Genomic DNA, 16,796 nt, shown 5'->3' with positions numbered 1-16,796 from the left:
TGCGCGGCGGAACCTGGAACGCCGAGCTGCGTTTCTCAGGGGACGCTTGAGGGGGCGGACCAGGCCGGTACAACCCCGGGAAGTGCCCGCCCGCTCGCGGGAGCGGCCTGGCTGGAGGGAGCCATGAGCCGGTGAGTAGCCGCCGGGGGCGCGCGCCGCCCGGCAGGAGCGAGCGGCTCTCCTCTTCCCCGGGCCAGGGAAACGGCATCCTCACCTCGGCAGGCTTGCAAAACAAACCTCCCCGAGTGAAGGGGCAGAGGAGGGCAGCCTAAAATTGCCCTCCTGTCCACGCTGGCTTCGTTGGCTCTCCTTGGAGGGCCGCTTGTTTGGGTTTTAGTTGGTCCAGTTTGCGTATGAATGGAAAAAGAGCTTCTCCGTTGCTAGGTGACGCCTGTACGTGCCGCAGGGCCAAGCAGAAACTGCGAAGTGTCTTGTGGCAAAGTCTAAGAGCCCAGTCCGATGCATGTTTACATAGAAAAAGGGCCTGTAACTCCTAGCATTCCCCAGCCAGCCGTGGCCAATGCTGGTAGTTGTGGGACTTTTTTTCCTGTTTAAACATGCGTAGGATTGCAGCCTAACACACTGATGGTGGCATAAGCTTTTGGACTAGAGCTTAATGGTTAAGACGCTGGACTGCAGACCGGAAGGTCGGCAGGTCAGCAGTTCGAGACCCGAGTGCCGCGTGACGGAGCGAGCTCCCGTCTTCTGTCCCAGCTCCTGCCAACCTGGCAGTTCGAAAGCAAGAAATTGCAAGTAGATAAATAGGCACCACTTCGGCGGGAAAGGTAACAGCGTTCCGTGCACCTCGGTGTTCAGTCATGCCGGCCACATGACCACGGAAGCGTCTTCGGACAGCGCTGGCTCTTCGGCTTAGAAATGGAGATGAGCACCACACCCTAGAGTCGGACACGACTGGTTGGGGACACCTTTACCTTTTTTTACCTACTTTATCAGATGTATAAGGTGTTAACGGTGAGTTATACGTGTGTGTGTGCATATACCCCCCTTTATGGATCACTGCCTTGTTGTGGCGAAGGGGCTTGCGTAACTCAGTGAAGCCATAAGCTATGCCGTGCAGGGCCACCCAAGATGGACAGGTCATGGCAGAGGGTTCTGACAAAACGTGTCCCACTGGAGAAGGAAATGGCAACCCACTCCAGTATTCTTGCCAAGAAAACCCCATGGAATACCCTGACTGCTCATTACCCTGACTAGTCATTGGAAGGACAGATACTGAAGCTCAAATATTTTGGCCACCTAATGCGAAGAGAAAACTCCCTGGAAAAGACCCTGATGCTGGGAAAGATTGAAGGCAAAAGGAGAAGGGGACGGCAGAGGATGAGATGGCTAGATAGTATCACCGATGCAATGAATATGAACTTGAGCACACTCCGGGAGAGAGTGGAGGACAGGAAGGCCTGGCATGCTATGGTCCATGGGGTCACGAAGAGTCAGACACGACTTAACAACTGAACAACAACAACAATGCATATACCAGCCTTCTCCAGCCTGGTTGGGGGATGCTGGAAATTGTAGTCCAACACATCTGGAGGGCACCAGGCTGGGGAAGGATGGAATATACACACACCAGGTAGGGTGGGCAGGGATTGTAGACAGTGAAGTCTGAGGGAAATAATCAGGATAAAGGTTTTTTGGTTTTTTTTAATTTCATGTGTGGATCGGCTTACCCAGAATGTTATTGTGTTTGTGTTATTGGCATCAACTGTTTTGTGAATGGCCACACTTAATAACGTAATTGTCACCGTCTGTACTTTCTGCATTTCATTTCTCTCTGACTTCACTGTTTACAGTTACCCACAACTATGTGTATATATCCCTGTAACTCAGGATAATACTTTATGCATCTGATGAAGTAGACTCTAGTTACTGAAAGATTATGCCTTGGAGTTCATCCAAGGGTTTGGAGTGTGGTTGATTAATGCAGCCAAAAGAGGCTTGGTCAAGTAAGTGAGGAGAGGGGTGAATGATAAAGGAGGGTATAGTTCCATCCAGCCTTAAGTTACCTGTAGTAAGACCCTTATTGAAAAATTCCTCTCTGGACCCCACCATATTAGATTATTTCTATCCAGTCTCAAATTTTCTGTTTGGGTGCAACATACTCAGCATAGAGTGGGATCTCAGTTCCAGGGTTTCTTGGATGAAAAGTGATTATCAATCCATTTCAGTCCAGCTTCAGGCCTCATTTTGGGACTGAAATAAACAACCTACACCAGGAACTAGACTGGGGTTGCCTCCTCCTGTACCATACTTCCTGCTCCTTAAGATCAGAAGGTGAGGCCCTTTCCTGTGTCCTACCTAGGGTGGAGACACAGTTGATGGCAAAAAGAGATAGGGCCTTCTCCATAGCTGCACAGCCTTACCCTGTGAAGTGTGGATGGCTCCCTCTGGCTGACTTTCACTGGTTAGTAAAAATATTTTTATTCCAGCAGGTTTTTTGCCTGCTAGGTATCTGCTGTTTCATGTAAAGGTTATGTACTATCTGTGGTCTCTGCTTTTGTAGTTTGATTGTATTTTATGACATTTTGATTTTTTTTAATTGTTGTAAGGCACCTGAGTAGTGTTTAGGCACCAGAATGGCAGGATAGAAATCTCTACATAAAAATATATATATATATATATAGTCCACTGGCTCCGATCCAAATTTAGTCAAGGTAGACCCATTGAAATAATGGGACGTAAGTGAGTCATGTCCATTGATTTCAATGGTTCTATGCTAAGTATGATTAAATCTGGATCCACTCATTAATTTTAGAAGAGGAAATGGGAAGGATATTGAAAATCCATACAGGCAGAGGCCAAGTTGTAGATCTTGGTCTATAGCCATCTAACAAGCTGTGATCATATAGCAGCGGAACAATTTGCTTTTCTTTCCTACAGGTATTGGAAGCTGCCAAGTCTTTTGCTTCAGTGTCAGAGGATCCACACTGCAGTGCAGTCTCTGAAAAGCAAAACGGGGGCAGAGCAGCGTTGGCTGGAACGGCATTTCAATGACCCGTATGTGAAGAGAGCCAAACAGCAGAGCTATCGTTGCCGGAGTGCATTCAAACTGCTGGAAATAGATGACAAACACAGCATCCTTCGCCCCGGGCTGTGTGTGCTCGACTGTGGCACAGCCCCTGGTGCTTGGGCTCAAGTTACAGTCCAGAGGGTCAATGCTGCAGGCTCTGGTGAGTGCATTTATGACAGCCAGGTAGATGGCACAGTGTTATTGCTCATTTTCCTTGCAGTCTGTGACCTTCATCTACCAGTAGTTATAACTGCTGTTGGGTAGATGCATGACAGCAATTTGGTCATCTGTTTTTAAGAATATCACTTTAAAATAAATCCGTAAGAACCTAGCAGGGGCGAACAACAGGAGCTGTGTCTCTCCATCTTGCTCTGCTTGTGAACTTCCCAGGGCATCTGGCTGGGCCAGCGATGGAGAGAAAGCACAAGGCTAGATAGACAAATGACCCCCTCTCCCCCTCTCATCTCTCTCATATAGCATGATGGGATGGCTATGGTTGTGAGATGGACGACCCTTCATTGAGGTGGTCTTCGGCATGACACATAGAATGGCCCCGATTATCTTAAACTGTAGGCTCCTTGGGAGCAGGGGCCTGTATATTTTCTTGGCTGTGAAACTCTGTAAGGAACCATGTTCAGTGATGGTAGTATACATTATCTGTCTATATCGATTTATCCCTAACTAAATAAATAATAAAAAGAAATGCAATTCAAATTTCTTGTCTGGGAAAGTTCATTATAATTCTGTTTTCACCCTTGCCAGAGACCTCATTTTAATATAATGTCTTTTTCCCTCTGGGAAATGATGGCGAGGGACATCTCGGAGGGACTTGATTTAATTCATTAATGTCAGGGAAAAGTGCTCTGACAGTGGAAAATGCTGCGGCTGGCTGGCTCTGGAATGGCTTGACAACAAGACGTGACAGTGATCAATGAAGATGATTTCTGAAATATTGATCTTTACAGAAAGGCTTGCTTTTAAAACAGCTTGTCATGAGAGTGCTAAAAATAGCATTTATGGGCTGGAACGGATTAGCATGCTGGGCATGGATGAGTCTGACAGTAGGTTGTCAGCGTCTGCATAGGAGGGCTGCAGATAGTGAAGGCGAGGAAGTTTCCTAAGGCATATTGAAGGAGGGGGAAGGAAACTTCCTTGCAAATGTGTGTGCAGATGGTGGCTTCCCTCAGTGGCTATAGTGTGGTGTAGTGGTTAGAGTGTTGGACTAGGAACCCAGATCTCCCATCTGCGTTCTAGTCCCCACTCAGCCATGAAGCTCACTGGGTGACTTTGGGCCAGTCACTGACTCTCAGCCTAACCCACCCTCACAGGGTTGTTGTGAGGATAAAATGGAGAGGAAGAGCACAAGGCCACCTTGGGTTCCTTGCAAGAGGACCCCCCCCCCCCCGAATATATAATAATAACAACAACAACAACAACTTCAATGTTGGGGAAAGGCAGGTAGTACTCCCACTGGAAGGGGGACTAGATAGCTTTACAAACAAAATAAAATAAATCACACATTGCATAATTAACTTCAGGAATTTGCAGCCACACGATGCGGTGATGGACAGTGTCTTCAATGGTTTTAAAACAGAATTAGAGTAATTCATGGGGGAGGAGGATGACGAGTGGTGGACTATCGGTGGCGATTAGTCATTATATGAGACCTCCAGGTTCAGAGGAGGGGCCATAGCTCAGTAGTAAAGTATATACTTTGTGAGCAGAAGATGCCAGGTTCAATCCCCGGCATGTCCAGGTTGGGTTGGAAACCTCCTGCCTGAAACCCTGGAGAGCCACTGCTGCCGGTCAGCGTTGACAATACTGGCCTAGATGGACTAACGGTCTGACACAAGGCAACTTCCTGTGTTCAGTATGCCGCTGAATACCAGGCCCTAGAGGACATGCAACAGGCGAGGCTCTTCCTTATGAGTTCCCAGAATGCTGGACGAGAAGGACCCTTGGCCTGATCCAGCAGAGCCGGACCCAGGGCTAGCTCAGCTGTGGAAAGTGCATCATTCTGAGGATGTGGAATCTTGGTTGTTTGTTCGGGGTGGAAATTCCTAGCACACGTACGGTATTACAGTATTACTAGCCTACATGGTCACCTGTACCCTTCGGACATGGTCACTCATCCATCGACAGCCTGAAAGAAAAGGAAAGAGAGAAAAATGGAGTCTCTTCCATCTGATAGATGTTTCCTTGCCGGATCCCCTGGAGAGAATTCTTACTTGCCTTAGTGAGCAGTTACGTACAAGCTTGTGGTGTTTGGTAACCAGGCATCAGCAGGGTTAGCGTAACATATTTCGCATTTCATGCTCTTTTCAAATACGTTGTGACTGGACCTGAGCTTTAAGGCTAGAATGAGAGGTACATTGAAATACATCATCTACCTGTCATCTTACACTGACTCTTCGTTTCTAGACCCAGGTGCCCCTGTCGGCTTTGTCCTTGGAGTTGACCTCCTTCGCATTGCCCCTTTGGAAGGAGCCATCTTTTTGCCTCATGCTGATATCACAGATCCAAGCACTCAACAGAAAATCCAGGAACTGCTTCCTAAAGGGAAGGTGGATGTTATCCTGAGCGATATGGCGCATAATGCTACTGGGATCCGGGAATTAGATCATCAGAAGTTGGTCCAACTCTGCTTGACCCTTTTGGATTTTGCCGTGCACATTTTGCAGCCTGGTGGGACCATGCTTTGTAAATTCTGGGATGGCGGGCAGAGTCCTCTCCTCCAAAAGAGGCTGATGCAAGACTTCAAGGAAGTGAGAACCATAAAGCCTCAAGCTACTAGGAAAGAATCAGCTGAGACATACTACTTGGCGAAACTATTCAGAATGGAGCATACCCAGCAGAAGAAACACAAGTAACTTTGTGCATGCTTTGTGCGGTCAGTTATGATGAAAGCTGCAGAGTGGGTTCCTGTGACAGCAGTCTACGTAGGATTGGGGTGCAAGCTGGAGATTTTGTGGAAGTGACAAAATCAACAAACCAAAGTAGGTTTGGAAAAAGCACAAGAAGTAGCTTTGAAGAAGTATCATTTATCGGCTAATGATGTAGATCTGGAAGTCATTAAGGGTGCAAACCTATGGGGATAGGCGGCTGCCCCTGAACTCAGAGGTGACCATCTATCCAGTGCAGAGCAGGTAGAGCATGGAGGGGAACTTCTCTGTGCTCTGGCCACCCTGCATTAGCAGCTAGAGGGCTGATTTTGGCTGTCTAGCTGCAGCACTTCGGAGCAGGGGCGGCCAGCTGGCACATAGGGAGTGTCATAACGATGCTTTGCTGTCCCCGCCGCTCCCTGCCCCCAGGAACACTGCCTTTCCCCCCACTCCGTGCTGCTCTTAGGAGCCCAGAGCCCGGGACAAACCGCGCCACTTACGTGGCGGTGGGGGCAGGGAGGCAGTTTTCTGGGAGCTGACCTCGGAGCATGGGCTCTGAGGTCAGTTCCTGAAAACCAAAAAATCCTATGGCTGTCTAGTGGCCATCGGAGTGAACCCTAAGCATGCAGTCCTGTGCATGTTTTGTTTAGACAGATAAAAGTCCTACAATTTCCAGCATGGCTGACTGGGGAATTCTGGGAGTTGTAGAACTTTTTCTGTCTAAACATGCATAGGATTGCGCCGTAAGATATACTCATTCAGCCCAGCCATAGAGCGAAAGGTGTGGGCTATATGTCAGCCAGCTATATATCAGCCAATAAGTAAAACCAGAAAAGAGAAATATCAGTAGGCTTTTTTTTTTGCCTCTGTGAGCAACCTATGAGGACTTTATTATTATATTTAATTGGCAGATCTTATTTGTACCGAGTATAATGCATGTCTTTGATCTCGGTTTTAAATTGACTTGTTGCTGCAAGGCTTCCTTTCCTCTGTTCTCTGTATTAAAATGATATATTTTATAATGGTGTTCTATTGCTTGTGTTTTTTGTTGGAATTTTTGTTTTATCCTTAAAAAACTTAAGGTGCAATCCTATGCGCATTTAGGGCGCAATCCTATGCATGTTTAGACAGAGAAAAGGCCTACAACTCCCAGCATTCCCCAGCCAGCCAGTTGTAGGCCTTTTTTCTTTCTAAACATACATAGGACTGCGCCCTTAGACAGAAAAAAAGTCCTACATTTCCCAGCATGCCTCCGCAAGCATGGCTAGCTGGGGAATGCTGGGAATTACAGGACTTTTTCCTGTCTAAATATGCATAGGATTGTGACCTTAGAGAACTTTGGTTAAAGGGTGATGCATAAATGGTATGAATAAAAAATACAATATGAAATACAAAATATGCTGAGGAACTATGCAGTTTTGCAACATATACTGTTCTAACAATTTATTTAAAATAATAGCAGCACTGTCTGCGCTGAAAGAGAACTTTTACTACATCTGACGTATGACACACTTGTTCTCATTTTGCTTCTCTTTTCATCAACTGATGTGGATATTCGGAGGAGGCATTCGAGAATGGCTGTGGAGAGCACTGGAGGCCTTGCACGTTCCTTGTTAAAATCCCTTTATTCCTAAAGCTATAGGAAGAAGAGGGACGATAGGATGGCTAGCGACAAGTTTTACTAGAGGGCTGCTGTGAGAACAGGGTGGGTCTCAGCCAGCCTTAACCTTAGTGACTACCCTCACTTCCTGCATCAAAACGTCCTGCTCTTCCTACACACTTGTCTTTTATTTGTGTTAATACTTTATTTCTGATTTTAGTTTTTAAAAAACAAGCTGCATTTCCAAGTGGCCGATGTCATGCTGCTTGAGGATGATGGGACTTGCACTCCAACACGTTTGGTGCCCAGTTGGGGAAGGCTGCTCCAGGAGAGCCATTATCTGTCAGAGCAGCCACTACTGTCATAGATGGATAAGTAGTCTGGCCTTGCCTAAGGCAGCTGCCTCTGTAGGGCTCCTGCTTTGCATGCATAAGGTCCCAGGTTCAATCCCTGCCATTTCCAATTAAAAGGATCGGGTAGACAATGACTAGCAGCACCACCTCTTCAGGCCTCACTGAATCAAACAGTATTTACTATGGGGAAAAACAAATGAGAATATTGCTGGGGGTGGCAGGGTCAGTGTTGAGACTTGTGGCTGGGCACCTGCCAAGGGCCCACACCCCAGAAGGGGCCTACTGACAAGAGTCCTCCGGCCTTGCTCCCCCTCTTCAGCGTTGCGACCTGTTTCTTCTGCCGCCTCTTGCTCTGGCGCCGGCAACAGTGCTGCCGCTGGCAGGGCTGGCCTCGAAGGCAGGCATGGCTGGGCACCTGCCGAGGGCCCACACCCCAGCAGGGGCCCACTGGCAAGAGCCCCCAGGACTTGCTCCTCCTCTTCACCGCTGCAGCCTGGTTGCCCGCCTGCCTCTCGCTCTGGCCCAGACCAGGGTGGCGGTGCGCAGGAGGAGCAGTGAAAGCTGCTGCTTCCTTTTCCTCTGGCTCTCCGGTAGCCATGATGAGGACAGGCGCAACAGCAGCCGGTGACAACGGGCTTTGAGAAGGCGGACCTCCTGGGGGAGGGGGCCCATGGGGCCGGGCTGGGGTCTCGCCCGAGGGCCCTCCGAAACCTGGATCCAGCGCTGGGAGGGCAGGAAAGGTGAGTGGTGCGCACATAGTCCCAACACTACGGCCGGAAGAAGAGCGGGGAGGTGGCTCCTCGCCGCATTACGGCGAAGGGGCGGGGCCAGGAGGGGGCGAGGAGGAGGGCATAAGTGAAGTGAGGGGGAGAGAGAGAGAGAGGGGGGGGAGATCTCGCGAGGATTGGGCGGGCGTCTCGCGAGATCTCGGCGCCGGGACGAGGAGGGAGATCCAAGCCGAAGAGGAGAGAGCAGCCCGCCAGCGCGAGGACATGGCTGGCTGGGGCGGGTGAGCGAGTGGCGGGTTCGAAGGCGGCGCGCGCGCGGGCACGTGACGCCCCCTCCCTCCTCCCTCGGCGCGCGCGGGAAAGGGCCGCCCTGAGGTACGAGTCGCCGGCGGCGGCGCTCCTCCGCCCGCGCCCGCCTGGGGTTGCCGGGCGAGAAAGCAACAGGCGCCGCAGCTCGGGCTTCAGCTTTCATCCCTGGCCGCCGATATTCTTCTTCGCCGTTCGCACGTTCCCCTCAGCGCCCGCGTTCCCCCGCGAGATCTTGGCGAGCGCTCGAGAGCGCCCCTGAGCGTGTCTAGAGTGCCCGCCGCCGTTGTTGAGAGAGCCCCGTGCTCACGCGGCCCGCGGGGCTCCTAGGGCAGGGGCTGAGGCGCCTGCCTTCTCGTGTCTGGGCGCGAGCCGGTGGCGAGGGAGGGAATGGAGCCGGCGTCGCCGGCCTGGTGCTTTCCAGGAGGACTTCAGCCCCCATCAGCCCCGGCCAGCAGTGCCAGTAGCGAGGAATGCTGGGAGCTGTCGTCCAAAACATCTGGGGAGCACCAGGTTGGGGAAGGTTGGAATAGAGGAACCTCCACCCCCCCCCCCCCGCCCAAGCATTAGTGGGGGGTTTGGCTACCGGGCGGCGGCAAGGTTGAAGGAGCCCCGGTGGGAAAAGTTGAGTTTAAGGTGTCACGCGCGCGTGCATTTGTGTTTACACGTAGCCTTTTCCAAGGATGAGACAGAGGGATGAGGTGCCCCAGTGGGAAAAGTAGAGTTTTAGATGTCACACGTGTGTGCATTCCCATTTACACGTAGCCTTTTCCAACCTGGCATCCTCCAGATGGGTTGGACTATGCCTTCCATCATACCCAGTCAGCACATGCTGACGGGGTGGGTGGGTGCTGGGCCTTGTATCCCAACACATCTGGGTTGTGGATTGAGTGAGAGCGTGAGAAATAACAACAAAGCACCAAAAACCTGAGAAGCTGACTTAGACCTGGTCTAAGCCCATTGGGCCTTTTAGCTCAGTATTTATTTTTGTTGATCGCAATGCCGCCGTTTAGGATACAAATCCACCAACAGCGGCTTATGAGTAACATAAAAATAATATGAACAATAAAATAACATTTTTTAAAAAATCCTCAGGATCTTTTCCTCTGGGCAATTGGTAGAAGATGACATTGAGCTGGGGAGAATCCAGCTGGAACAGGTGCAAGTGTCTGGGCTTATCCTCACCTGCCTCCCTGTCTCACAGATTAGCTGGAAACCAAGAAAACATGCAAAAGGAAAATGCAACAATTCAGATTTGGTTGTTTTGTATAACGAGAGATGTGCCTGCATACAGTGGGCTATAGCCCATGAAATCTTATGCTAGAATAAATGTATTACTTTTTAAGGTGCTGCATGACTTTGTTGTTTTAGCTGCAACTGACAAGTGCTGCTATCTTGCTGGAAATTGTTTTTGATGGACTCCTTCCCCACTAGGGCTTATGTTTCAAAACAAATTGAAAGTTTCTATAAGCCTAGTTCCCATCAGGGGAAAAGAAACAACTTTAAACTGCACAATAACATTTTTATAAACATCATTCCTCAGGGGAAAGAAAACAACCAAACAACAACTTTCATCTGATGGCTTGCATTTTGTGTTGTAGTCTGAAAATAATTAGCATGTAGGTAACACGTTTATTTATTTAAAATGTTGGAGAGACAAGCCAGAGTTCTGGGTTTGAACATCAGGGTAGTATTGTTTGGCTGTTGCTGCTGGTGACAGGAGCCAAAGACTTCAGGGTGTCGTAAATGGTCCTCCCCATCAACAGTGGCTCTGTAGAGACTCTGGGTCTGAAGGAATGGTTGCTCCTGAACTGCTGTCTGGCTCTGGAGGCCAAAGTATATTCAAACAGTGCTCTGAATCAACCTGGACCTTGGGCTTCAGCATTGTTGGCAAACACAGATGATATGAGGAGGGCTCTGGATAGGGGTGAATGCTCCTTCCTTGTTCTCCTCGACCTCTCAGAGGCTTTCGATACCGTTGACCACGGTGTCCTCCTGGACCGCCTGGAGGGGTTGGGCATTGGGGACACCGTATTGCAGTGGTTCTGGTCCTTCCTCGCCGGCAGATACCAGAGGGTAGCACTGGGAGAGGAGGTTTCGGACCCGTGGCCACTTACTTGTGGGGTGCCACAGGGTTCCATCCTCTCCCCGATGCTGTTTAACATCTATGTGAAGCCGCTGGGGGCTATCATCAGGAGGTTTGGGGTGCAGTGTCATCAATATGCGGATGACACGCAGCTCTACCTCTCGTTTAAATCTTCACCAAGGGTGGCCGTAGAATCCCTGTCCAAATGTCTGGAGACGGTGAGTGGCTGGATGGGGAGGAATAGGGTGAAGCTGAACCCTGACAAGACCGAGGTACTTTTGGGGGGAGACAAGAGGAGGCTGGGGGATGTTGACCTGGTGTTGAATGGGGTATGGCTACCCTTGAAAGACCAGGTCCGCAGCCTGGGGGTCATTTTGGACTCCCAGCTGTCCATGGAGGCTCAGGTGTCAGCTGTGAGCCGGACAGCGCTGTATCAACTCCATCTGATACGGCGGCTGCGCCCCTTCCTTCCCAACCATCTGCTCCCATTGGTAGTACATGGCCTGGTCTCCTCTCGTTTAGACTACTGTAATGCGCTCTACGTGGGGTTACCCTTGAAGATGGTTCGGAAACTGCAGCTGGTACAGAACGCGGCGGCTTGCCTGATTAAAGGCAGCCGCCAGCGAGATCACATCACTCCAGTGCTGAAGGAGTTGCACTGGTTACCAGTTGTTTTCCGGGCCAAATTCAAGGTGTTGGTTTTGACCTTTAAAACCCTATATGGTTCCGGCCCAGCCTATCTTAAGGAGCGCCTCCAGCAGCACCAGACAGGCCGCTTAACAAGATCAGCCTCGGATGGCCTTCTCTCTGTCCCATCAGCCAGGACAGCTAGACTGGTGGGGATGAGGGAGAGGGCCTTTTCTGTGGTGGCCCCCACTCTGTGGAACTCCCTCCCTAGGGAACTCCGTCATGCCCCCTCTTTAATGAGCTTCCGTCGTGCATTAAAAACGTTCAGGCAGGCATTTGGGGTGGGTTAGGGTATTTTAGAAAATGTTTTTATTGTAGAATTTTATTGTTTTAAACTGTTTTATTGTATGTTGTACATCGCCCAGAGTGGCTGGGTGACCAGCCAGATGGGCGATTAATAAATTTAATAATAAATAAATAAATAAAATAAAAAACACTGAGACAGCATGGGCAGCGCCTTGTTTAGTGTGGGGTTATTTAAACAACAAATGGAAAGAAGTGGGTGGGGGGAGGATGAGAGGAAGTGATAGAGACCAAGACAAGATGGAAGGAGCAGGAATAAACAGAGAGGAAAGCAGAGATGATATGCCTGAAGGCAATGGAATGAGTCTTATGAGAGCTGGGAGGAAGAAAGAAGTGGTAGCGGGAGAGAATAACCAAGAGACAGAACAAAGAGTGAAGGACAGGGAAGAGAAAGCCTTCAAGAGGCACAGCAAGCAAGACCAGAAGAAAGTCTCTTGAAATGGAGTTGGGCTGGGGCAAGACAAATGAAGCTTCTTTGGGAAATTGAGGAGGAAGATCTTCAAGAAAGGAAAGGAAGCTGACAGGGCAAAAGGGAGCGGACTGAGAAAATAGAGCAAATGAGACACGAAGTGAAAAGTGGGACTCCCTCCAGAGTGTGTGATCTTGGTTCCCGAGTTTCAAACACAGATCTACTCCTCAAACTTCTGGGGGCAAGGTAGCAATCAGGAAGTTAGTTTTAACACTGAAGCCCAAGGACCTAGAGAAGCTGACTGTGGTACTGTCAAGAGTGAGGTTGATACCTACCAGGTGTGTCCTAGAACTGTACCAACTCAGCTCCATCCAAGAAGGAAATCCCTTTGCCTAGGGCCTTGTTTATCTTTTCCTTAAAAGTAAATGGCACCTCTCCAGAAGGAGAAGAAATCAAGCCATTGGAGTGCTGTATAACTACCAGTGGGTCAGTAAGCATTGTTTCATTTACTTTTAGAGGACTGGAGTAATTGTATTTTGCAATGGAGATGATGGAAGAAGGGGGTGTTGAAGTACCCATACCCCCGGAAGATGTCACAAACTGATTTTAACCTCACAGCAGCCCTTTAAGTTAGGTTTGGTGAGAGAGAATTGTGACTCGCCCACGGTTGCTCTAGTAGCTTTATAGCTGAGCACAGTTTTGAGCCTGAGTCTGACCAGTCCCATTTCAAGCACTACATCACACTGACTTTCGAGTGCATGATGACATCTGGGAAGTGGACCAAATTTTACTTCTGTCTGATGGTGCTTTGTTGGGTGTAACTAGTCACGCACAGAGATTTGCCTTTAGCTTTTCGCTCTTAATTGTATGCATTTGCAGAAGTCAGATGCACATGGAGGACACAGAGGGAAATACAACAGTCTTCTCCATCCTAAAATCATACAATGACTTCATGTCACATTATGCAGAGGAAACATCTAGTTTGGACACCACACAATCACCTCAAGGCTCTCTGCAGATGCAGTACCAGCAGATGATGAAGGTGAGACTTCCTTAGTTCAGTTGCTCTTCAGTGGTTACATTTGGCAAACTAAACAATCACTTTCATTGCTCAGAACCTGATTGGGGTAAAGCACGGGCAGAGCAATGCTACGGTCCCTGGGAGCGTGTCTCTGGGACCATAGGATATGGTGGATCACCCTTCCTGATGGGCAGGAAGGAGGAGAGGCCAGGATCTGCAGGATCCTAAAGCATCTCGGTTTCTGTCCCCACCCACTGCCAGGTAAGGCAGCTAGACAGGTTGAGAGGCCTGTCTAGATGAAATGTTTGAAGCAGAGGAGCAGGAGGCTGTAAAAGCCACAGTCATCTTGTCACTCTGCCTGGCTCTTGCCGGCAGGGCTTTGGATAGAAGATGGCTCTGATCTCAGAGCTCTCTTTGAGGGGCGGTCACATAGGATTGCACTCTAAATGGATGACTTGTACCAGAACAGTTAAGTTAGCAAGGAAGTCCAGGATCTGAGAGAAATGGAAACTTAGTTTATGGCTAGGTGAAAATGGAAGCAGAGTGTGTGTGTGTGTGTGGGGGGCGGGCATCTGTAGAGCTTAAAAAGCACTGCAATTGAAACTTTTAAATGACATTTTAATCCCATTTTTCTTCCAAAGATTTCTGGGTAGTGTAGAGAGAACTCCATTTTAATTTCATTTTAAATACTTGTTCTTAAGGGTTAAAGAGTCATAATATAAACACTAGAAAAATGCCTGGTTCTCCATTTGTTCAAGTATTAGGCCTCCAATTAAAATGCACACTGTTTTCAGCACTGACCTCTGGGTGAAGGTCACACCATGGAGTCAAAAGTATTTGTGATTCCATTGTTTCATAGATCAGTAGATAGTAACCCCACATTTCTCATAAATATTTTTATTTATTTATTTCTATACTATCCAATAGCTGCAGCTCTCTGGGCAGTTCACAATATTGATATTGCAAAATATTGGAAAAGCTGATGGAAATAAGACATTTTGGATGTAAATGGAGACTTTCCTATGTAGTCTACTACTGGTGCTTTGTGTATCCTCTTAGAGCAGGGGGTGGCAAGTTGTGGATCTCCAGATGTTTTGGCCTACAACTCCCATCATCCATCACCATTGGCTATGCTGGGCAGGGCTGATGGGAGTTGTAGGGTGAAACATCTGGAGGGTCACAGGTTGCCCACCTCTGTATTGGAGTATTTCCTATTTCTATGTTTTTGCTGCCAGCTATTTATTTAAAATACTACTGCTGAACCCTCCTTCTGATTGCTTTCACCACATTTGTCAGCAACAGAGGTAGCTTTTCCTATACGCAAATCATACAATGTTTTTCCTTTAAAAATTGGCTACAGGCTTTACTACACATGCTGATGCATATTAAGAGGATGACTTGGATAGAATCCAAAGGCCTCTCTGCTCTGTTGCCTGTTATCTCTGCATTATCTGTACTAGCCCATTCATCATTTGAAGGAATAATTTTTGAGCAGTTATGGGGGAGTTTTGGGAGTTAGGACCTTGAATTCGAACTCAACCCTTTGCCTCAGCGTCTTCATTTGTAAGATGATCTAAGAAATATTTTACTTCCTTCATATAGAATGTTTTTTAAAGTATATCTTTATTTTACTCTAATGGCTCAGAGTGATCTCCCATCCAAAGGACTTATCAGGTTCACACTTGCTTAGCTTCAGATCAGGTGCTCCCCAATCCATTCTCTGGGTCCCTTCTCTAGGTAAAAGTTAGGGGGCAGAGGGGGAGGGGTGAAACTGTCAGAATTCTGAAAATGCATCGAGAGCCTTCATTAGATGGCCTTGTGAGAGTGCGATTTACTGTTTGTTTCTTTGTTTTCTTGGCAATGGAACAGCTTGAAGATCAGGCTGGGCAAATCCATTCAGGGACACAGCTCTTGCAAGCGGAAAGGGAGAAAATACAAATGGAACTGAGTCACAAAAGGGCTCGAATTGAGCTTGAAAAGGCAGCGAATACAAATGCCAGGAATTTTGAGGTGAGTTTGCTAGTAATGCGCTGCTGAATGGCAGAGACATCAGTCAGAGCCTCTTTTAGACCATTGCTGCCTTCTTGCATGATTGACTTGATCTGAAGGTAAGCTTCCACGATCCTGTGGTTATGTTGTTAGTGCACAGGAGAGAGCGCACATGACCCTTTATAAGTATTTAAACATAATGTAGAGAGTAGTGTGTTGGACTTGAACTGGGATTATCTGGGTACTTGGTCTGGGGAGGTCTGCGTTCAAATCTCTGATCTGGGTTCAGCCATGAAGCTTACTGGGTAGCCTGAAGTCACCACCTCTTAGCCTTGACTAAGTGAGGATAGAATGGGATAATTCCATGTGTGCCCCCTTGGTAAAGATGATAAATATGATAAACTTATTTCCAGAAGGGTAGCTGTATTAGTTTGTTGCTGCAAAAACAATGAGTCTTGTCAGCAAAAATGATAAATCTAGCATCTGAAGAACTGAAATGGCGTGTGTGATGTGGCTGCCTCTGCCTTCTAGGTTTCTGTGGCAAGTAAAAGGTTAGCATGCATTTAATTCTGTAAAATGCTTAAAAAATTCAGAAGCTTTTATATAAAAGCTTCATATAATGAAGTAAGTAGGAGACGGATCTCTATTGTGGCTAAGAAAAAGTGAGTTGCTGAGGAGCTTCCTAGTTCCACTTCAAGTCAAGTGATTTTATGGATTATTCTAGTGTCAGTTCAGCCCCCAAATCTAGCTGAGTCAGTCACAGAAACACTTGAAATCCTTGTACAAAAAGGGAGCAGCACTAATCCAACAGAGTGGTAATTACCCTGCTCACATTCTGCATTTCAGGAGTCATGTGGATAAAGGTTTTAGGAACCTCATGCTGCATAATCCTTGCTTAGTATGTAAATCCGTAGCTTGTTTTGCTTTGATTAGCAGAGCAATTTGCTACACGTTTTCCAATAAGTGCTAATCAATTTGAGTTGGAAGTAAATGGAAACTGTGCTGGAAATGCTTCTGGAGTCTCAGAGACAGGGAAATGACATAGAATCTGTCAGGAAAGAATCAAAACAGTGGTGTGTGTGGTACTATTTTAGACTTTTCCAGTTAAATGTTTTGTTAGCGTCTAGTTTGGTCTTCCCCAAACTTGTGCCTTCCCCTCAGATGTTTTAGACTACAACTCCCACTATCCTCAACCACTGGCCGTGCATTGAACCCAAGTAGATATTGTTGGACTTCCAAAAGGCTTTTGATGAAGTCCCTTACCAAAGACTCAGCAGACATGGAATAAGAGGAGAAGTCCTCTTATGGATCAGTAACTGGTTAAAGAACAGAAAGCAGAGAGTAGGGATAAATGGTAAATTCTCCCAATGGAGGGAAGTAAATAGTCGGGTTCCACTATCTGGA

The 16,796-nt window shown here is 47.9% G+C and overlaps 2 protein-coding genes across 12 annotated transcripts in view; both read left to right on the top strand.

Moving 5' to 3' along the window:
* The first annotated feature begins 98 nt into the window (after positions 1-98).
* Positions 99-8,662, top strand: MRM2 (mitochondrial rRNA methyltransferase 2). Of its 3 annotated transcripts, XM_084818245.1 has the most exons (4): positions 99-131; positions 2,899-3,188; positions 5,450-5,918; positions 6,471-8,662. In XM_084818245.1, exons 1-3 carry the CDS (start codon positions 124-126, stop codon positions 5,896-5,898), a joined length of 747 nt encoding a protein of 248 aa, XP_084674371.1. In that variant the 5' UTR covers positions 99-123; the 3' UTR covers positions 5,899-5,918; positions 6,471-8,662. The 3 variants fall into 3 exon arrangements, with proteins under 3 accessions (XP_084674371.1, XP_084674370.1, XP_084674369.1); XM_084818244.1 differs by having other exon boundaries at positions 5,450-8,659; XM_084818243.1 differs by having other exon boundaries at positions 99-2,422; positions 5,450-8,659.
* A 141-nt stretch (positions 8,663-8,803) lies between these two features.
* The window catches only part of MAD1L1 (mitotic arrest deficient 1 like 1), a 635,972-nt gene continuing 627,979 nt past the window's right edge, over positions 8,804-16,796 (top strand). For 5 of the 9 annotated variants that reach the window (XR_014785504.1, XM_084818232.1, XM_084818230.1 and 2 more), the window contains exons 1-3: positions 8,804-8,872; positions 13,262-13,424; positions 15,273-15,413. Coding sequence is in view for 6 of the 9 variants with exons in the window: in XM_084818232.1 (XP_084674358.1) it covers positions 8,856-8,872; positions 13,262-13,424; positions 15,273-15,413 (321 nt within the window). In the remaining 3 variants the exon portion in view is untranslated. Of the gene's footprint in view, positions 8,967-13,261; positions 13,425-15,272; positions 15,414-16,796 lie in introns of all 9 variants that reach the window. The other 4 variants (XR_014785506.1, XR_014785505.1, XM_084818233.1 and 1 more) reach the window with 1 other exon arrangement.

The sequence above is a fragment of the Heloderma suspectum genome, chromosome 12 (genome assembly GCF_057233095.1).
Source record: "Heloderma suspectum isolate Gila_16-S chromosome 12, 16-S_ref, whole genome shotgun sequence".
NCBI classification, from domain to species: Eukaryota; Metazoa; Chordata; class Lepidosauria; order Squamata; family Helodermatidae; genus Heloderma; species Heloderma suspectum.
Note: the sequence above shows the minus strand (reverse complement) of the source record. Positions and strands in the feature narration are given on the sequence as shown.